Source organism: Zosterops lateralis, assembly GCF_965231275.1.
Source record: "Zosterops lateralis genome assembly, chromosome: 2".
In the NCBI taxonomy this organism is placed as follows: domain Eukaryota; kingdom Metazoa; phylum Chordata; class Aves; order Passeriformes; family Zosteropidae; genus Zosterops; species Zosterops lateralis.
The window spans coordinates 82,520,511-82,543,712 of record NC_139763.1 but is presented as its reverse complement, the minus strand read 5'-3'; the positions used below and the strand labels follow the sequence as shown (position 1 = coordinate 82,543,712).

Below are 23,202 nucleotides of genomic sequence, written 5' to 3'. Positions count from 1 at the left end.
AGACTGCTCCAGCTTTGGTGAAAGACTGAAACAGTATGGACTGTCTGGTAGTACAGCATAATTTAGTCTGTGTGAAGGAATTTATATGGGCTCCATCTTGCTGCTTCAGTGATACATTTTTCCTTTTAAGCTCTTCAGTGTCTGTTATTCATTCCTCATGAGCAATGGACTGAGGAACTAGCAAAAAAAAAGTGTTCTAATATCAACCGTTGGCAATTTGGATGTTTGACCTTAATGCCAGAAAATAATAGGTTCAAACTGGACTTGGCAATAGCTTATTTCTGTCTTTGGTAGGTGAAATGTCTCATTAACGTCTGTCTGTAGTATCTGGCTCAGTTCATCATCCAGTACTGATGTCCTGCCAGAAACTGACTTCTCAGTCAATAGGGATGTGTTGAAATGACACTCAGTCAAACTTTTAGTGTGGTTTGCCTGCTTTTCTAGAGAAGGTTCACATTGATTTCTGATACTACTGTTCCTTGGGACCCCTTGTGGGACCCCCATTATGGATGTAGCCACACTCTTAATAGCATTCATCTGTCTTCTGAGTGATTAAATTAATAGTTCCTAGCTGGATTTAAAGCCTGTTTTTAAAATGACTTAATGGGCTGTCATTAGAGGGTCCAAATGGGAGGAAAAAAAATGGTACAGAAGAAATGTCACTGTATGTTGACAAGTCTAACTCTATACACCACTTCGCTTGGAAGTGCCAGTCTGCTGTTGCTGAATACAAGGGCATTTAGAAGTTAGTAACACCACGTGAAAAGCTGCAATAGCTCTTTGTTTGATTTAGATTGATTTGTCAAATTAACTTTCTTTTTTTGCAAATTGCTTCAGGTGCTTTGTAAACAGTGTAATCGAATCACAAATGTAACATCAAAACATTATGAGTCTAAAGAGAAAATTAGTTCTAAACATGCAAACGCTACCATAGTTATTAGTGTGACAGAATAGAAAAACAGTTTAAGGCTGCTTAAGTCTTTTGAAATAGATGAAATAGCTGATGATTTGAGTAGCTTATCAAAAAGCTTGTGTTGTGGAATGGTCTGTCTCAAACTGGGCACAGAATATGAATTGGAAAGGGAAGGCCAGCCATTCCAAGGGGCTTCTTGGGAAGCCTCTGGAGTCACTTCTTGCTGAGCTGCTGTGAGCTGGGTTTGGGATTTGCAGGTAGGGTGTGGTTGAAGGGCTCTTAACTTGAAAAGGGGTAAAGGGTAGAGGTTGAGAAAAATAGGTCAAATACTGGATAATTTTCAGCTAGTATTGGGACAGCCCCAAGCTGTCAACTGTGACCTTATATGACAATTTTTTTCTCCTTCCTGCATTCTCACTCTCAAAATACCCTGAGTATATGTTCAAGGCCAGGAATACTGGACATATTTTCAACTCTGAATTTTTTCCATGCCCTGTCCTGCTCTCCCTAATTTTTATTAACTCCTCTGTCCATAATGTCCTATTTTGCTTTGGAGTGGTAGTGACTGCCAACAGAATACATTAAACAATGACCTGCTGCTGCTGAGAGTCTCCGAAGCAGTTTTGTTCAAAAGTATTTGCTTTTGTGCCCTATGCTCATACCTTCCAGACAGAGTGGCCAAGCAGCCCATGCCCAGAAAGAACTGAGTGTTTTCTTTTGTGATTGACTGAGCTGATTAAAAACAGCTCAGTGTTATTGTCAACAGTCCAAAGAAATTGTTATTTGGGGCCTTACTTAACACTAGATAGACCTTCTGTACCAAGAATGTGAATAATTTAAAAAATTCTGAAATCCTTCATTTCTTTTCCTGAGGTTTGATTAATTTGTTTTTCTTCTGTTATCTCCCAGTCAGTCATTCTATAATACTAATAAGCTTTTTGGAATCTTTTTATCTCTTCACGGAATCTTGTGAGGTTAAATCACACTTTAATTAAGAGGTTTTTTCCCCTCTGTAGGTCAGCGTTTGTTTTTGCTCTGTAGATACTGTAGAGAAGCTGGGAGAGAAGGAAGAGGGAGGGAATGGTGAAAGGAAATCTGTATAAAACAGAGCATATACGAGTTTAAAAAAATTGAACTATAGATGTTATCTTGTGCTGCACTATCTGGAAACTCTGTAAGAATTATTGGTACTAATTTAACTGGAATGTATTACTGTAGATATATTTTATTTTTGGCTTCTCTCCCTTTCCAGTTTTCTCATACCCTTTCTTTGGCATGTGTTCAAATCATAGAACATGTTGAGTTTATTTTATTTCCTTTTAAGAACAACAAATTCTGAGTATTTGCATAAAGCCATTTTGCTTAACATGTAATATGCTCCAAGCAAGAATTACTGACTTGCAGTTTTGAGCAATTTCAATTCCTCCAGTTTGCAAGGTGTCCTTTTCCTACTTTAAACAACCCAAAATATTGAAAAAGGAAATTCCTTTGAAGAAACAGTGAGCCATGAGTCTTTAAACTGTATATTTTTGAGATGAAGTTCTGAACATTATTTTTGTGTGACAGACTTGCCTACTGGTCTTTACTAAGCTAAAAAGTTACCATGTTCTTTTCTGAAAACTCACTGCTTAGGTCTGTTTTCATAATTTTCAGCATTATTTTGAAAGCTTGTCTGTTCCTGCTGATTTTAAGTGAACTTTTGCACTAGGACTTCTCTGCTGACCTCCAGCTGTCAGTAGGAAATTGGTGGGTGTGAGAGATTAACGATACCCTAAACATAATCTGTGGTGCTTTTGTTATTACAGGGATGCAATCACAACTCCACATCTATGCTGGGTTTGCTTGTGGTGTCAAGCTGCTGTAAAGCAGAGAAAACCTTACCTCTTACCTCTTCATTTTAACTTCTTTCATTTCAGTGAAACCTGTGATTTGTGTGTTTGATTTAATTCTGCAGGTTATAAAGTGGTGGTTTACAGTGCAGGGGGAGGGGTTGAAGCTGACGGGAGGAATTCTTCCTGTTTTTGCAGACCAGGAGTCCTGTCTGGGGAGCCATTACAAACTATTATGTTAGTTTCTTAGTTTATGTTCAGAAATTAAAGTCAGAGTTAACTCTTTTTGAATCTTTCTTTCTTTCTTTCTTGTTCTAAATTCAAAGAGGAAAAATGTTCCCAATTTTTGCCATTGACTAAAATATATATATATGTAATTATAATATATGTATTTGTATGCAATATATACATATATACAAAAATATTTATTACTAAAAATGACTGTTTTGCTGTAACAAGTCCGTACTGCAAAGGTTTTGTGCTCTTTACCTTTTTTAACATTCTACCCCATATTTTCCTTTGAATTCAGAGATTCTTTTAAAAGTAGCTTTATTTGTGATTTCTTAGACTTGTAAAGAATAAAAAAAATACTTAAAATACAGTGATAAGTGTCAGAATATGCAGCAGATTCAATGAACAGTGACATTCATATAAAATTCAGACTTGATTTTGTAGGAAACTAATATAATGAATTTATGGAAAAATGGCTAAAATGTAATGTATAGTTCAGATTTTGATGTATAGGTCACAAGGAAAGGTGGGTTTGACCCTAGTACCTGCTTCTTCTTGGGTCAAGTCTTGTTGGTTTGACAAGAGTTTTTGAAAAAGCAGATATCAGGAATTTGAAGTTTTGGACTGGGGATGAACTTAGAAAGCTTTATAAAAAAGCTAAAACTGCCCTTGTCTTAGCAGTGAGTTGGTTGTTTTTATTTGGTGGGTGTTTGCCCCACCAGCTCTTCAAATTTAATGCTTATGTGGAGAAACATAACCCATCAGTTAGATGTTTAATCAGAGAACCTATTCTCTTAATTCCATGCATAAAAAATTTTAACGTGCTGCTATATCCATCTTCAGGCTCCTTCCATCCCCCTGTGCTGCCGGGTGCTGCTGTGTGCTGGGCTGTGGGAGCTCTTGCATGGATGGAGATGTGTCCCTCACCCTGGGGGGTGAATTTAGGGGCTCCCTCTTACAGCTCCCACCCAGGGCGTTCTCACTGAAGGAGATGCCTGTTCAGTCAATTTATGGTAAATTTGTACACAGTGGTATTCTTCTTGCTGTAGTTATTTCCTGTTATTTCTGACTTAGTGCTAACTTATTTCCCCTTTAGTTTTGAGCAAGACCAAAAAAAAAGTGATCATGAAAAAACAATACTGGTAAAAAAGAGCAGTTACAGTAGTTCAAGTAAGTTTAAGTAATTGCAGTGAATGTTTAGCTTTCAGGATTCTGCTCAGAAAGGTTTGTGGTTAAACTGAAACAAGGCAATAGAGAAAAAAATTCTTTAAATTTCATATCACCAAAACCAAATTTTGATGAAGAAATTCTAGGAACTGGAGTGCTGCTATTAGACACAAAAGATGGGACAGGGCAAAGCAAAATGTATGAAAAAAAATATATTTAGAAGGAAGAATGAATATTGAGAAAGGTACAGCTTAAAAATGACAGGTCCAACCTCTCTTCTGTGCTGTTTAGAGAAAGAGAAGGTATTTGCTTTCTCTTGGAAATTTTCTTTGAGGGCTGCTGTGGTTGCAATAATTAATTTATGGTAAAATTTCCATGAGCCTAAGTACTTTCTAAGGATTCATTCCACCTTCAGGCAAGGTTGGTTGGTTGAGGGTTTTTTTGTGTGTGTGGTGATGGTGCTGTTGTGTTTTTTTTGTTTGTTTTTTTTTTTTTTTTTTTTAGCTTAGCAACAACTCAGTATTTAAGGGAAACCATAAATACATTGAAGGAAAACCATAAATGAGCGAGAACTGGCAATGATTTTTGTAGGAAAAAACAATCTTGGTTGTATTTAAAGATTGGTATTTTGTGTGATTTGCTATTCTATGAAGCAAAAGCTTATGCTGCTTGTGAAAATAGAGTTATTTTTTGAATTTTATAGCCCATCAAGCTGAGCAAGAAAACATTCTTCAGCAAAGTGTTCCACAAACAATATGTTGGCATGCAGATTTGGACAGTTGCTGCTTCTACTGGCACGAATAGGATTTTTGACTCACGTGTAAGGGAAATTGGACTTTGGCCTCAATCAAATAAGTTTTCCAGAGTTTACAGCACTTACAGGAAGACCTTGCTCACAGGCAAATGCACATTCTGAGAGCAGCACTCAGTGATTTCTTTGACTTTAAAATACTTTTGGTTAAACAAAGGATAGGAAAACTTTAATCTGTTTTATATTTCCTATATTTTCATTTGAATTCCTGAGGATGAATTTTGAAAAACTTACAACATTTCAGCAAAGCTATAAGTATGATTAAAAACTTAGGGAACATGGGGAAAAAACTGAAGGAGTTCAGTTCTTGGTTAAGAAATGGTGTGAGGGGGGGACTTGGTTGGAGGGGGTAGTGTTACAGGGGAGGTAAAGATGTAACTGTTTTCAGAGACAAGATTAATTCTTGTCTTAGGGTGCAAATTGTAAGGATAAGTACCCGTAAAATAACGTATCAGTGATTGTGGTGATTGGAAATACTTAAAAGACAAATTTGATCTTTTTAAGTAAATAGCTAATTCATTAAAGAGTTTGTGTTTTGTGTTCATTAGGAAGACAAATTGTTTATCACTGTAATGTCTTCTGATTTTATAATTTGTGAGAAAAATTATTGATGATATTTTGAAGTTGCTTTTAACCTTTTTTTCTGTAGAACAATAGAATTGTTCAGGTAAATCTTGGGAATTCAGCTAGTGCAGCTTCCTGCTTGGACAGGGCTGGAACTGAATTCAATCCATCTTGCTTGGGGATTTGTCTGGTCAGCCTGACAAACCTCTTAGGACAGAGGTCCAACAGCCCCTATGAGTCCCTGGTCCAGTGCTCTCCTGTCTTGCTGGGGAAAATGCTGTTTCCTTGGTTCAGGTCAGAGTCTGCCCAGCCCTAGTGCTGCTCCTCCATGCCAGTGGATCAATGCCTGCTCGTTGTGCTGGGGACCACAACCAGGCACGGGACTTTGTGGTGCAATAACTGCCAAATAAATGGGATTAATCATTTCCCTTGACCTCCTACCTAAACTTCTGGTAATACAGCCCAGTACACTGCTAGGTTTCCTTGTTATTTTTATCCTGTAGCTTTTTGGGGTTTTTAGCAGTTATTTCAGACTCTTTCCTCTGGGCAGTGCAATAACAAAAATATGTGGTTCTCTGTTGAGGTTTATAGGCCATAGTTTAAGAGCTATTACTGTTGCAATTTGGTCTGAATGTTACCAAGCTGTCCAAAAAGCAATTTGTATCAAGTTAAGCTTTTTTTTGAGGAAGGTGTAAAGGAACCAGAGAATTATCTTTTAGAAGCCTGTGGTCTGTTGTAATTTAAACATTAAACATGGAATCTGCAAGATTGGAATTATTCAACTGTAGATAATGTGACCTGTGTTGGATAACTAAATTCTGAGACCTTGCCTACTCAGTTCTTTATAAGCATGTTAGAAAATTAATTTAAAAGTGTGAATTAGGAAGAAAAAGGAAGAGAAACAAAGTGAAAAGCATACTAAACACTATTGCTCTTCGAGACTTGAATTTAAGAGCAATTAAATCACGATTACTTTCATGCAAGCCTCCTTTTTCAGATGGAGAGGACCTGTTTTGTTAACACCTTTTCAGCAAAGGTTTTTTTTTTTTTTTTTTTTTGGTTCTTTAATTTAATAGAAGAAACTGGCAGGATGGACCTTGGTCACGAATTTAGGGTCACCCCTAGCTCATGTTTTTCCTTCCTGAGTTAAAGATCACAGATGTCATTGGAAACAGAGGTGGGTATGGGGGAGACTGTCGGTTGAAGAGGTGACTGGGAGTCAGTGGGAAACCACAATGAAGATATTTATGAAAGCAGGCTTTGGAGAAAATGGCCTAAGCCAGAAAGCATGGAGGAGGAGCAGGCAGGAGGGATTTGTGTGTGTCTGCTTGGGCTTTCCCGTAGTGACTTTGCCAGACTGTCACTGCTGTAGCCACCTGCTGATGTTGGTGTTGCCAAGATTAGCATTCAGCACTGGTTCATGGACTTTAGGAGTGAAATGTAAGCTGTTTATTAGTATCTTTAAACCTCCCCAAAGCATGTGGTTAGACATGACTGACTAATTATTTTTATTGTTTAATAATTTCCTGCTCTCCTAATACCATTTCCCAATTATATTCTCCCCCTATTTACCAGCTGCAGTTTTAAAACAGTCCTTGGGTTGTACCAGTGACCCTTTTACTTGGCCTACCTCCATCTTTCTGTCCTGTTTTCTGTCAGCTGTCATTGCTACAAAATAGTGCAACATTTTCTGAACTTCCAACTGCTTTTTAACAGCCGAGTTCAGGTTTGGGTTAGGCTTGTTGAATCACATTTCCACAAGGCCAGGAAGAATGCCCATTCCCCCTCCCCTTTTTTTCCCTTTTCCCTGGAAACATGGGCTTATTTATTTTTGAAACAGTCACAGAATTAATTTGGAGGAAGAAAACTCTTTCTGCTTGGAGTCAGCCGGGGCCTCACAGGAGGGCTTGTTGCAGGCAATGGGAGATGACGTCATCTAACAACTTGCTGTGTTTTTAGTTCCGGAAGTTACTTCCTTGCACAAATTTATTGTCTGCACATTTTGTCTCCTCCCAGCCAACTACTTCTCACATTGGTCTTGCTGCAGCTGCACTACAGCTTCTGATTTCTTTCCTTCCTCTTCTCTAGCACCTTTTCCTTTCTTTGTCTTTGTGGTTGGTGAATTCCATTTTACCCCCAAAGGAAATAGAAACTAAAATTCGTTTAATTCTTAGTTTGTTAGTGTTTTACAGAAGACTAAATAAATTTCAGTGGGAGGCTAAAAAACCCTGCCTGCATGACAGAGAGACTGCAAGGGAGAATCCACTAAATAAGTTACATGCATGTAACAATGATCATCCTGCTTTGTGCTCACTGTAGGTACTACAATTGTGAATACACAGAGTATACTCTGAAAGCTGCTTCTGTCACTCAGTTGCTAGTTGAGTCTTCTCACAGATGTGTTACTGCGGGATATTTTTGATGTTCTGATGCTTTCCAGAATACTCAAAAGTGGATTGAGTTGCCAGGTTAGCTCCTATGGGTACGTTCATTTCTGTGTTTCCAAACAGCTGAGTGTTTGGATGTTTATCATAAATTTTTAATGCCATTACAGGGATAAAAAGAAAGTCTAAGAAACATGAAATATTCAGTATTTTCTCTTGAGAACAAATTAAAATAAGATTTACAGTACACAGAACTGTGTTAGCTGGCAGTTTTCTACTTAGAAGGGTTAGGGCACCAATATTGTTTTATCACCTGAGCTAGTCAACTGAAAGACTAGGTGAATGTTTACAGACCTGCCTGAGAGTTGAATTTATCTATTGCATCATGTGAATTTTTACCCCTTCCTGTTCAGAAATGTCATACAGTATTTTTATGCTTTATTGCAAGTTGTAGGGGCTATTTTGCTTAAATACTCATGGACCCTATTCCCTACCTTTTGTCTTCTTTTTTTTCCTTGTATGCTTCAGCCTCAGCAAATCCTTAGATGCAGGCTTTTTTTCATTAGAATCTTGTTTCTGTATCTGGCACAGGGTGGTACTGACTAGAGAAGGTATACAGAGAGCAGATTTGTAATTCTATTTTTTTTAAGGAAAAAAAAAAAACCTTGTGAAACTAAACTGCTTTTGCTAGTTGAAGTTTTGAACTTAAGCCAAATTTGAATCTTTTCTGTGAGTAGAGAGCAACTTGCAGAAGTCAGTATGCTGTGCTATTGCTTTCCACAAATTCACTGTGATGTGGAAGCAGTAAAACTTTTAAGTGGAATGTATCCCTGCAGCTTGGATGGCTGCTGTGAAAACCTTGGTCTGGATGCATAACTTGACAATGTTATGGACATGTAAACATGGGGGTTAGAAAATACTGAGTAAACATTCTGGATGAATCAAGGTTGGGAGCTGTGTAATGGGGATTTCTTTATTTCCTGCTATCTGTGCATTTGTTTTGTTCACTTCTTCAGCTGAACTGATACCAAGAAATGTTCTGTTAACACATGGCTCTCTTAAGCACTCTATGAACGCTTGGAAATTTAAAATGTCATGACAAAATGGAACATACAAGCCTGGCTTAGACCTTCTGTTACCTATTACCTTCTGTAGTAGCAATATTAAAAAAAAAATCCTAAATGACATGAAGACAAATATGGATTCAGGTTATGTATTCACTTGCATATTGAGAAACTTTAATAGTTGAACATGTGGTGCCTTCACAAAAATTTTCAGGTTTTTTGCGTAAGACCAGTGGGGACAATGATAAAAATCCCAAATACAAGGTTGATGGTAGACTTAAGAAGAAAATAACACCAGTCCAGTAGGAAATAATGAAACTGAGTGTTCCAACTTTTGGCCACAGTTTGTAATGAAATTTTTGCAGAAGAGGGAGAATAATTGAGGGCAAAGCAAACCTGCAGTGATAATGTCTTCCAGTTTCTCATCAGGGGTGATGGTGACTTGTGACTGTTGTATAGAAAATAATTTTAATTTCATCTGGACCATACAGTGCAGTTGGTTGCTGAAGCAGCTCTCATCTACATAGTTGAGTTCAGTTTTCATCTTGTGCTGCAACAGAATCAACAAAAATGTGAGAGCTTGAGCCCAAGTTTATACTTTTCCTAAAGAGCAGTGTGAGCTGTGGGCTGAGACACGGGAACAGATCAAAAAAACAGAAGTGGAAAAAAACGTAGATAAAGGTTAGACGAGAAGATGGTGGCCAGTGTTTGTGGGCACTGTTGGCACTGTGACTTTCAAGAGGTTTGAGCCAAGATTTGTGCATCAAACTCAGTAGAAAACTTGTCCTGACATTGTAGGCAGAAGGGCCAAGGTGCCTGGAGTTACATAGCACCAATCACAAAACAGAAGTTAGCACACAAGCATTTTGCTGTACATTCACAATTTAACTTAAGCCTAGGTCATTGTTTGCATGCTTATGTTACTGGCTCATATGTAGGCTTATTTTGTGACAAGTGCTGTGTGTAATTCAAGGTGCCTCACCCCTGGTGACAGCTTCAGGACTTGTGGAGTAGCCAGTTGCTATATATAACTTGGTTCCTGTAATTCCTTACTGCTTTGGATACTAGGCTATCAATATACTATTTTTGGGGATCCACTTATTTTTCTATAAGGTGGTAATCGTTCATCTTCCATCAATGATCTGTTTTTAAAATTCTCTTCTTTAATGAAATATTCTTAATGATTAAAGTGTTTTTCTTCAGTCTGAAAAAAATATTTGATTCATTCACTTATTTTATCTTTTCTGTTTATAGGAGAGGTCTTCTCACAATCTACATGGCTAATCAAGTAAGTATCCTTTATTTCAATGAAGAATAAAAACATGTAAGATCCATTGGAAATGTCTTGTCTGAAGTTGATAGATGCTACCATTCATTGCATTTTTTTAAATTGTAGCGGGATTTTTCTTTAAGAAATATGCATTATTAGATAACTAAAACTCTTAAGAGCAAATTGTGATCAGTGGTCTTTCAGAAGTAGCTGTAAAGCAGAGGCTAAAATGTGGTTCATTGTACTATGCTCAAAGTTTTGTGTGTTGTAGTCCCAAGAAGATGGTAATTTTGTATTTCTCCTCCATGATAGAATGGCATCTGGTACTTAAATGATCATTATTTTGCAGATGAGAAATCCAACATCATATACTTCAGTTTTGTAATTAATAATTTCTCAAACTTGTGTCAGCTGTTGTGCATGCAAACATTTTTACCACGTGGTTTTATCAATTTAAATTTTGAGTCTCACTTCTTTTACTTTCCTTCAAATAAATAACATTTATCTAAATAATGTTTTGTGCATTAACTTTTTCCCAATAAAAAATGGTTCTGTTACTTGATCATACTCCTTTAGGAAAGATTTTACTTTGCCAAAGTAATTACATTAAGTTTTTGTGCAGTTTGAGTTGCACAAATAGTCACAGAAACTACAAAAAAAACCCAAACAACTTAAGAATTGTGTTCAGACTACTGATCAATTTTTCTGGGGCCTCAGTAGAGTTGTGTATGAGTGGAACTCTGATGGTGATGATAAGATTAGTGACTAAAAGGGGTGAGACAAAGGCAATGTATCATAGTACAGATTAGGGTGATAAAATTAATATGTCCTTGTACAATCATTGTTGATGACTTCCAATTCTGAATATTTTGTGGGGGCAGAACTTTTGGAAGGAGCTGCTATCATGGCATGTTAGCAGGTAAATATCCACAAAAGTAATTTTCTCACTTTCTGCATTTACCAAACCCATTACATAGTTCTCTCTCAAACTCTGGCGCTTAACAATTTCTTTTAGGCAGAAATTGTTTCTTGGGTTGTTCTGTATTCATAGACTCTGTCTTTACAGACAGACTCGTGAGGGGAACTTACAGACTTCTGAAGAGAATTAGTTAATTTTTGCTTTTCACTTTATTATTATTGAAGTACCACGGTAACTTTTATAGCTTCCTGACTTGTATGGCTTATACTCTGTTCTTTAGGACTCCTTTTCTTTATGAAGTTTTTTAACCTAATTTCAAAAGATGACAAATTCTCCTTTTGAAATGCAATTAATTAGGGGTTCAGAGTACCAGTACTGCATAGGAACAAGGTTTGACTCCTACAAGGAAATTTTAACCTCAGAAGCTTTCCTTAAATTCAGATGGGCAACTGTGTAGAAACTCCTCATTCAGGAAAGAGAGGTTATAAGGACAGTGATATTTAATTGGACATAGTATCACTCCTTTGGAATGTACTTTCCAAGAGAAGGGGGAAATAGATGTGCTTAAATAGCAGCACCTCCCAGTATCTGAGAAAGCTGTCATTGTGTCATTGTGTTCATGGCTCTAAGGCTGAAATACCACACAGTTCACCTGGAGTTGGATGGAGTTGTAAGGGAAGAGTCAAGCCATGCAGTTACATTTTATGGATCCCACTCAGCATGGATATTCTCTTCAGCATAATAGCTCATTTTAGTCACAAGTCTTTGGTGAAGCCAGCGCTGCCAGAGTTTGCTCTGTAAACTGCCTGTGATCAAGCCTTGTTAGCAAGCCCGGTAATCACAGTAAATATTTCCCTATTTGTGTTGCTTATCTTTGGCTGAGAACTTTATATGCTTTGATAAGATTCACTTATAAATTTACTAAGCCTTTAAAACATTTATTTCTGTCAGCTTTAGATTGCAGCAATGTCCCATTTTGAAAATTGTCACATTTTAATCATTGGTGATGGCAGATAGATTGTGAAATTAGCCTGCATTTCTTGCATTCTGTAAAACTCGTGTCTGGACCTGTTAAGATGTTAATGGAACTAAATGTGTTCCTTTGTTTTGTTTCACATTTTGCTACACTGGGTTTTGCAGCCTGAGCAATAATAATTAAGGCTTTTTGTGTGATTCTTCATATGTGCCTTTGCCCAGGTAGGCAGGAGGTACCTGTAATTACTGTTGGTTATTATAAGTGAATATCATGGCTGTTGCTACAGTGAATTTTTATAGCCAGATTAGGGGTTTTAAATCAGAAAATTTTAGTCCCGTTGTCCATTGGCAGTGTGTGACAATTTGTCCTCAGAGATGAATTTACTTAGTGGAAAGGGGAAAAGTGTGTTAAATCTTTATGCATGGCTGCTGTTTCTCATTTCAGTGAGTGAAATGCAGTAGAACATGAAAGCCAGTGGGGTCTAAGGACTCTTGTTCTGAACGTGACATTTTTATTGTTTTTTTAATCTGGAGTTACTAGAAACTTGTGAATGGAAACATGAATAAATGTCCTGGTTCATTTTAAATAAGTCAGTGGTTATAGATTTATGTGAACCTGAACTCCCTACCTGCATTTCCTTGCTGCTTTCATGTTAACATGACAGATTAAAAATAAGATGTTTAGGCTATATATGCTCTATGGAAAAATTGAATATTTTTTTTTCAGACTAGCTTGCTGCTAAATTGAAGCTATGTAAGAATGTATTTTAGAATGTAATTTGCTTTTTTTTTTTTGTCAGAGATAGGAATTAGAAATAAACATTGGACTGAAGTGTTTGTAGCTTGAATTTTAATGTGCAGAGTCTAAAATCAAGTTCTTAACTTCTCACTGGAAGTTATTTGAAGTTTTAAGAACTAAATTAGTATGCCTAAATCCTAACATTGCTGAACACGTGGGTTTGAGACCTAAAGTTTCTGTAATAGCCCAGAACAGAGTAGTGGTGGACCACACAGAGCCATGGAGCTTTCAAGTTCTATTTTGGATTACATGTATTGAAGTCACGAAATTTCTAGGATCATAAGAGATGCATTGGAAGTGAACATATAAGATGATCCTTCATGGATAATTTGAGATCAAAAGGAACCCCAAGATTCCATCAAAAGGTGGAAAGTGAAATGTAATCTTTCAGTTATTTTTATCTGGAACAGTAGATGATACTAATGACTGTCCAGGAAGACGACCTATAGCTCTTATGTTTCCAAACAGTTGAGGCAGACTTTGTTGTGAACGGCTCAACAGTTGAGTTGTTGCTTTTAAATTGAATAAACTGTGTCTTTGGGTTAGGGTTTGGCTTTTCTAGTGTTGAAAACAAAACAAGCAAAAGCTGGCTTCAAAATGCAGGATAGGAAGAGACTAATCTGAACTAGGACTGATTTGATATAAAGCTTCTTTGAGAAATGAAACTTCAGAAAAATTGCTATGTTGTCATTGAAATGTTACACCAGAGAGGAGGCAGTTATCCTAGCATGTGCTGAGCTACATGCTACGTTTGAAATTCAAACTGTGCATTACTACATCAAAGTCTTTATTCATTCTCTAGTAGGACTTCTGATGTATGGTGGGCTACTTACAGAATTGGAAATGTTCATATTAATAAGAGGCTCTTGAGGGTCATGGATTAAATGATATAAAGCATAAGCATAAGGTGAAGCAGCTGTGTGCAAAAGGCAGAGTGATGCTGTTGAGGGCTGTTTCTTGAGGGTCATGGTAGGAAGAAGTATAGAGGTATGTCCCAGCCATAGAGAAAACAGTCCTGAGTGGAAAGTTATAAATTTAAAAAGTAAGATACAAAAGATAGGAAGAAATGGAGTAGTGAAGCACAATCTGCAGGTAAAACCTGAAAATTTATTGTGGCAAGACACATGCAGCTGGACTGATGTAATGGGAGTTGGTGTGTACGAGTGTTAAAAGTAAAACAATGGAAAAAATGGTGAAAAAATGTAGAGTTTATTCTAGTTAAAGCAGAGAAATGATAAATAAAATGATGGGCTTGCCATAAAGGGATTGGATTAATTTAATAATTAAATAATATTAAGAAAATTTTAGGAAGAGCCCAGAAAGGGAGAGGTGGAGAGATGATATTGTTGGTGTCCTTGGTGGACATGTTGGTGGAAATGGAAGTTGGGAAATTGTCAGCAATTGCATTTGGACAAAGTTTACAGAAAAATCTGAGGATCCTGAATCTTATTTATTCCTATGCTGATGTTGGGTCATCAGTGCATCTGCTGTTTATGAAAAACTGCACACAGATCCTCATACACAGAGGAAGATATATTATTTAAACAAGTACAGAATGAGTTGATTAGTGGCATTCCAGTGAGTGATGCTCTGCTTCTGTATGTGATAAAGTAATGCAGCTAAGCAGAGTTTTTTACTGTTTTAAAGTAGTCCAAGCAGTTTCACAGTTGAATTGTTTTTCAGTTGCATAAACCAGCTAAATCTGGCTTCATTTGGGCTGTATCATTGTTTATTCCAACTAGTCAAGTGTGAAGGTTGCATGTAAGTTGTGCTCTTAAAGCTTGAAATATTTGGTCTAGGAGCATGCAAAAATGCTGAAACACAGACTCAAAAAGAAATCCCTCAGGATCTAATGGAAAAATGAGTATCCATTACTCTTCAGTCAACTTTAACTCCAGATGTTTGTATGATCTTTTTACAGGGTGGAAGTCACAGTGATTCAAAATATCACAAAATCTTCATGCTGTGCAATATTTTAAAAACTTGAAGCTATAAGCCTAATTACAGATATCTGGCACACAGACAGAGCAAAATAGATACCAAACTTGGCAGACATATGGCACAATATAGAACATGGTTCAAATGTTGGAGGCCAGGAGCCCTATAATATCACTTTCCATATACACTAAACTTGTTATTGTCTTAAGCTTTTTGAGAGTGATAGGTGGATGGATGGAAGAAAGAGGATTGAGGCTTGCTGTGGCAAGAGAAAAAGCAACAGAAAGTCACTTTCAATCTATGCTTTTGCTGATCCTGTAGTTTTAACTTTTTGCTTAAGTCAAACTGCTAATACTGCAAAAGAAGGTACTTGCATGCGAGAAATGCTGTGACACTGAGCATTCCTAAGTGATTTTTTTTACCAGCTTATCAAATGCTTTCTGTACAAAATTGCTGATGTAGCTGAGTTGTTACAGATGTCTCAAGAAATACCTTGTGCCAGTTGCAATTAAATGAGGGAGGATACTATGAATAATGTAGGTTGAAGGGTGTTTTTGTTTTGTGGCGTTTTTGTAGTAATGTGCAATCATTTGTCATTAACATAACGTGCAACTCTGAAAAATTATCGCCCAGTGCTGTTACATACTATAAAACATTGTGTATCAGTTCAAAAATATTCTTTAAAATGAAAAAAAGATCAATGTCACTTCTTTGTTTGTAGTTCTGTGGAGTAATAGGTATTTAACGCATCTCATTTGTTTCAGCAAAGCGTTATATTTGGCTACACAGTTTATTCATTGTAGCACAAAAAAATGTTTTCTGTTTCAACTTAATAGACTGACATTACATAAACAGGACTAGCTGCCACCTTTTCTTCTCCATTGGGAACAGTTTCATCTTAGTCAAAACATGGAGGCAATCCAAAATGACGAAGGACAGGTGGATTTACATTTTCCAAATGCATGTCTTAAATGTTTTGAACCTTTCAGTTGTAGTAAAATGAATTTGACCACTCCTGCCTTTTTTTTTTTTTTTTTTTTTTTTTTTTTTTTTTTTTTTTTTTGATAATTGAACTTATGTTGTGTGCTTTCATGTAATCCTTAGTACTAACATTATACAAGGACTGCCAGGATAAGAGTTTAGCTATTCTTTTAGCGTATTAACCAAGCTAGAAATAAATTGATTTTTTTATTTTTCTAATATTTCAAAAGTAATCTCCATAAGTGAAAGTACATCGAGTAAATGCTTGAGACACTTGTCCTCCAGGATTGCATTGCTGTTGTTTTCTGTACCGCTCTTCTGGGGTGACAGCGGCTTTGATTACAGCAGGAACTGGCAGGAAACATATATTTATTATCTGAGAGTGTCCAGATTCCCCTTTCATTCCTTGTATTGTCACTTTTTAAGCTGATAGTGTGCTAGTTAAGGTAAAACTGTTGCCTAGTTCCTTCTTTCAAATAAAAATTCCTTAAGTACTAAGCTACTTTTATTGTTAGAATAGTAAGTGGTTTTATTTCCTTGGTTTTATAAGTTACTGTTGGAATAGCAGAAGTATTTTGATACTTGGTTTAGATTGGATACTAGGAAAAATTTCTTCTCAGAAGGGGTTGTCAAGCACTGGAACAGACTGCCCAGGAATGTGGTGAAGTCACCAAGCTTGGAGGAATTTAAAAGGTGTGTACATGTGGCACTTGGGGAAATGCTTTAGTGATGGACTTGGCACTGCAGGGTTAGCGGTCAGTGCTGATGATCTTATGCAGCCTAAAAAATTCTGTGATTCTGTGAAAATTTGAAAGTTCAAAGAGAAGGGTTTTCCTTTTTGGAAACTGCGTTGAACTGAAGCTCAGGATTGTAAAGTATTTCAAGCTTTGTGGAAGGCAAAGTCCCATTTTGGGACAATGTTCTGAAGCATGTCTTGATTCCCCTAGGGAAGCATCTAGCACCCACTCCTTGCTGCCTGGAGGAGAGGAGAGCAAACAGGACAGAATTTAGTCCTTGCTGGAAAAAAGTCTGAAGTACTCACTTACGGCAGAATTTCTGCTTTTGCATGGACAAACATTCTCAGGTGATGTCTTCTCATTTGCTGTAGTTGATAATTTTTCTAGTTCTGTCGCAAGTTAGGCCTTTAATTTTAGTGCCAACAAGGAACAAGTCTTGTTTGGTATCAGTTTAGACATTGAAATCAACTTAGTAGTGTTTTCCCTGGGGCTGTAGTTCTAATATAACACATTTCAAGTCTGAAGCTCAACTGAGAGTCCCTGCTTTTAATAACTGTATTTAAAAACTGTTTTAGCCCACATTGTAGCATGGGATTTTGTCCAGACTTGGTTGCTTCTTCTTGTATCAGATTGTCCTGGTTTAGTGCAAATTTGGGAGGAAACCTCCAAATGAGGTCCCTCTAGACAGCAAATTCAAGTGGCCCCTTCCTCCACTGGTTTGGAAGACATAAACCTCCTTCGAGAGAAGTGGAAAAAGCTGTTTATTTAACAACAAAGTACTCACAAACATGGAAAAATGAATAATATTAAACAATGGGATCTCTCATTGTTCTGAAGAGATGGTGAATTCAGAGAATCCTTTCTGTGGGGTGTAGCTCAGCTCGCTCAGTCTCTCATCAGTCTCTCCTGTGCTGGAAAATGCATCCTGGGCCCTGGTGGGACACAGGTGTGAACTCCTGGTGTTTTTCTGGGTTTTTGGTCCAAAGCAGGGCTGATCAGTTCCAAGAAAAAGAACAGCCACAGTCTGGGGCTTTTGCCTCAGCTAGCAAAATAACTAAAAGCAAAGAAAAACTCTCTCCCGCTGTCCGTGCTGCAGACAACACAGTCTGTGAGAGGGAATGTGGAGGAGTGAGTGCAGTTTCTGAAAACAAACTGTGTGCTTCTTCTCATCCCATTTGCTCTCAGAACCAGTCTTAAAGGTGCAGAACTTAATATTGAGCATAAACAGAATGATTGGGGATACAAGCATCATAAAGTCACTCTAGGACACAGCTCATGTCATGTTCTCTGGTAAATCCTGCCTCCTGTTGTGGGATGGCTTTTTTCTCCTATTTTGTCATCTGGGCTTAGGAGGAGAGAATCTTCTGTGACTTCTTTTTCATTACTGCCTGGATCTTAGTGGAAAAATTAAGGTAGAAAACAAAGATCTTTCTCATTTCATGGAAGGCTCATACTCAAATAAGGCTCATGCAATGTTTGTTCTTTAAACCTGGCCTCCACCTTTGTGCTGCCTCATGGTTTAAAGACAGGTAGAGTCAGTCCGTTGTTCTCAGAGTGACACTTGGGATATGGCTGATGTCACAGCATGGACTGTCAGGCCTCACAGATGCACTTGGTGACAGTAATCTGGCTTATGAAACTCAGGAACAAGAACCAAGATGAATGGGTTTTTAGTCTTTAGATTTTAAAGGGCAAGTCTGAACAAAGAAAGCTGATCATGTTAGTTTACACTTGAAGACAGTGTCCTGGAATGAGAAATAGGATTTGTTTTATTCACGTCATTTCAGTCGGCAATCCTTAATGCTCCGCAAATGGCAACAAAATATAGCATTCTTGGACACTTGATGGCACTTACATTATGAAGTCATCTTTCAGAAACATCTCAAAAGAAGTAAATAAACCCTAATGAAACAGGATTTACAGAGTCAAAGATCTGCGTAACTAGAAATGCTGGTCACTCATTCCAATCTTTCCTTTGACAGGTTAAACTAAGAGTTGAGAAAGAACTTTCATTAATTTTAAGCTCTTACTAATGGCTCTTATTTGCTGTATATCTAGTTATGTTTAGGCATGTGTCTGCAGAAAAAAAACTATCCAGCCAAGAAATGATTAAAACTAAGCCCAGTTTTGAATAAGAATCTAGAAAAGAAAGCTTGATTTTTCTTCCAGAGGGCCTGCAACTTTCTTTAACTTTGTTATACTTCTGCTTTTGTCTCATTCTCTCAGCATCTTTGAGGTACAGAATAGTTCAAGAACTGCCAGTTGTATACTGGGTGGTAAAGTAAAGGCAGTGTAAATGTAGTAGCAAAAAGCCAAATTTTCAATTAAGATGTCAATAAAGTTAATACAGACTACTTGAAGTATACACAGTTTTCTGAGAAGTTTGGAGGAATATGGATGCTATTCAAAAGAAATGGGTGCTTTTTATTGCTTGACAGTAATGTTCAGATTTATTTCATGGGCACCTAAACAGAAGGAAAAATTTTACTCTTTCATGGAATGATTGAGTTTATTGTGGTGAACGTGCAGGGAAATGTATTGTAAGATGAACATTTCCAAACTCCTTACTTAGAAATGAAATGCAGATGTTTTCAAATAATCAAAGACTTGGACACGCTTTATTCTAGTCGACAAATACTCAAGACACTTTCCAAAAATTTTACTTTGGAATTCAGAATTAGATGCCATAAATGGGTAAGCTGTATACTTTACACATATCATGTTCTGTGGGATATACAGCTTGGCAACTGAAACAGGCACTATTGAAATAAATTGCTACTTTTAAATATAAACATTACATAGAATTCATATGAGGAGGGAAATAAGCTGAAGTCTTACTTTCTTTTGAATAGTGCATAATGTAATCTAATTTGATTAACAAAATGCTTTACATAATTAAATTATGAGCAATCATGGCACTCTGTGAGGATTTTAATAGGTTGAAACTTAAGGTCATTGTCACTGCCCTCATCCTAAATCTAAAAAAGGCAGGTTTTAAAATTAGGAGTCATGTGAACTTAAACATTGCTGATGTCTTCACTTTTAAGTAATACTGTAATAAAGTTAGATCCTGGCAGCTGGCATTCTTGTGGATTGACATGGCTAATTGGCTTTGGCATCTTAGCCTGAGGAAACCTCATCCATCACTTCAGAGCAGGACTTTTGGCAAGAGTCAGAGAAAACATTTAATACTTTGTCTCTTGCTTTCTGTGCAAAGCTGCTTTGCATTTTGAACTTTCCTGTGCGTCTCATTAGAAACTCGATTTAATACTTATCATTATGCTCCTTTAACATGATATTTTATAATGAACAGTTATCCATTTGATTTGCTAGAATTAGCAAAAGTGTCAATATTACAAATCAGTTTTGAGGGTTACCTCTCAGCCACAGCTGATAGTTTATGCAGAATTTCCTATAAGAAATATACTAGCTAAAGAAAGGTAGTTGACTTTTATAATTAAGTCCTTGCTAGTCAGTAGTGGAAATGAAAGTAATGCTTAGCTTCAGATTCTGAAGAGCTCCAGACACCCATCTCTAGTGCATGGTAGCATTTCTGATTATGAGAATTGCTGTGGGCAGTGATTTGATAGATGAGAAAAATGGGTCAAGAGAGAATTTCAGAATTCCCAGCAGGGCAAGTCCAAATAGTGTTGCAAGATGGTTGAGGATTTTCCTGATGAGAGGAAAGGGTTTTCAGAGGTCTTCTGGTAAAAGCTGGTGAGAGCAAGAATCTTCTGTTTTCTATTTCACGACAATCGTGGCAGTCTTCGCTTCTCTCAAATCTTCACATTGTCAAGTAGTCCTCTTTTCTTCCTCAGGCCTTTGAAAACCACAGGCATTATCCTCCTTTTTCCAGCTTCAGTCTGTTACCTGGCAGTTTCTGCTGCCTCTTGTGCTTCTAAGTTTGTGATGTTTGGGAAGAAGGGCAAATGGCCCTGCTCTGGGGGAATGGGGTGAAGATGCAGTCTGAGAACTGAACAAGTTGGGACCCTAAGCAAAACGAATGCTTTCTCATTCTGTATGTGGTAAGGTGTAGATATGGAAACTTCTTTGGAAGGGAGTTTTTCTTTCGTTTCCAGCAGTATTTCCCATTTGCATCTCTATCTGCTTCCAAACAATGTTCAAGGTGCAGGTGCTGCTGCAGGAGAACATGTTCTGAGTGTTCAGTGAAGCAGATGAAATGTTGCTGCAGGCTTTGGTGCCCCTGCACTGCCCCAAACCCTGGAGTCCTCTGCTAAAGCTTGAAAAGCAGAGTCCATTGGAATTTTTGTGTAGTCAGAGATACAGAGGACAGATCTACTAACTAACTTGTATTGGATGAACCTGTAAATGTCCACTTTGTCTCTCTACTACCTTCTAACAAAAATTGTAATTTATAGAATTGTGGAATCTTTATTTTTTGACGATTTGGCAGTCCTACTTAAAATTGTCCAGTTACTGTGTTGGTGGTAGTTGTTGACAAGCTGCTTCTTTATGGCTTCTTGGATGGTTCAGGTATTATGAAAACTAGTCTGGGAGTACAGATTTCATTTTGTAGAAGAAGAAATATGCAGAATGAAGGTGTTTCTAAGAGAACAAAAGTTTGCAAAGTTTAAGTTTATTCTGCAGGTTCGTGATTAGATTTTTTTTTTTTAACACAGTGTTAATCTTGCCATAGAACTGTCCAGTGGCATTCTTTCTAATTAACTGTATATTACATGTAATTATTATTTTCTGTGCTCCATATGTTTCAGTTGAAATTAAATCCTTCATGTTTTAATTGCCTATATCCACTCATAGTATATTAGTGCCAGTTCTAGTCTGATACTGTTTCTGATGTCGTTTATAGGATAATGATAATTAAACAAAGCAGCAATTTCAGCCCAGAAATCATTCTGCTCCTTTTGAAACTCTAAGTTATCAAAATAAAAGTCAGTTGTGTATTTGCATTCCTTAAATAGATTTCTGCAGAAAGTTTTGAAGCAAAACCAGTTTGTTCTAAAAATTATAACCAGCTTTTTTTTTTTTTTGGTACAAAATTGAGTTGTTTTTGAAAATATTGCAGTTAGTTTCTCTGTTCTAACTATTTCTGTTATGCAAAACAAAAACTATACACGTAGTCTGAAATAATGTTCTCTTTTTCACTTCTACATGTTGAAGTATTTTCTGTGTTAAAAAATATTTCTCATGATTTGTATAAAATGGTTTTAAAAGTCTTTTTGTGGAAGAGTAAATATTTTTGCTTATGTTTATAGTCAGATAGAATGGATGTACTGGTGTATGGCAAATGTTAACATGTGGCTGCTGGAGTTCTTTACATGATGCTTTACAGGATACGTAGATTTTTAAACAGTGCTAAGACTAAGTTTTTTAATTGTTTAAACAGTCACTGGTTTGGCATTCAGGGGGAGGTGGTTCATTTGAAATCTTGTCTCTGTGATATGCTCCTTATGCCTCTAATAAGGTTAGCAAAGCGGAGGAGGACAACTTCTAGCACAGCTTGTAAATGTCAGTCTGGATGGAAGACAGGTCAGCTTGAAAACCACATTGATGTCGGAAAATGAATGGAAGATATCCTTCCTTGAAGCTGAGTTCTAACAAGGAGACATTGGTAAAGAAAATGTAGAATTTCTTGGTAAAGCAGAAGGAATTGATACTTTAGAATTACGTCTACATCTACATCTGAGGAAAGTTAAAGAAACAATAAGAATTATTTTATCTACATCTAAATCTGAGTGGTTTTCCTAAGGCAGGTTTTTGTCTTGGTTTGGGTCCTGTTCATGTGTGAAACTTGTGAGCTAGTGTCCTGTCCTGTCCTGTCTTTCAGAGTGGTTCTGTCTTTGGAAGACAAACTGACTTTCATAGTATTTTTAAAGGAAAATCCAGCGATGAATGTGACATTAGAATCTTTTCTGAACCTGCTTCTCTCTCTTTTCTACCCTTTTCACACAATAGATCAGTAAATCAGACCATTAGTGACTATGGAAATTTCAATAGTGCATCAGTTACCATATCTTACTACAATATTCTGCTGAATGGGGTTATTTCTGAAGAACTGCTTCATTTGAGATTGATCTCATGTGGTCACTTCCATGTGAACTAATAATGTTTTTGTATTGTGAGTAGTGTGATTCTTTAAGGATTTTCTTTTTGGTTCAGTAACTGTTCTCTCTCTACTCAGGTGCAATGGGGTGCCTCAATAGCTGCTGCTCTCTTCAAATCTTGGGGGCTGCAGGAGATTTTTGCAGACTCAATTGAAATAAGTCTGGAAACAGAAATTCCTTGTTCAATATTTTTAGGGAGAAGAATGATGTGAAGTGGGAATTAGAAAGAGGGGCTGAATGGCATATATTTAAGAACATGTGTTTCTCAACTTAATAGCTGGTTTATGTTGACAGAACATTTAACAAACTGGCACATATTCCAGTGTTTCACATGTTTCTGAATTTTGTAAAGAATACCTACCATAGTTTGGGTTAAAAAGTATAGGCATTGATTCAGTAAGATGTATGAGATTTAAAATTCATAGAAGGTCAATAACATTATTAAAAGTGTCCTGAATTTCCTTAACACTCCTCCAAAATCAAACTTAAAAATTGCCACCTTTGAATATTTTAAAGTGTTAATGATTATGCTATTTT

The 23,202-nt window shown here is 36.9% G+C and overlaps 1 protein-coding gene across 1 annotated transcript in view; it reads left to right on the top strand.

Moving 5' to 3' along the window:
- The window catches only part of TMEM135 (transmembrane protein 135), a 158,558-nt gene that overhangs the window by 24,733 nt on the left and 110,623 nt on the right, over positions 1–23,202 (top strand). The window contains exon 4 of the mRNA XM_083884986.1: positions 10,218–10,251. Coding sequence (XP_083741112.1) covers positions 10,218–10,251 — 34 coding nt within the window. The remainder of the gene's footprint in view (positions 1–10,217; positions 10,252–23,202) is intronic.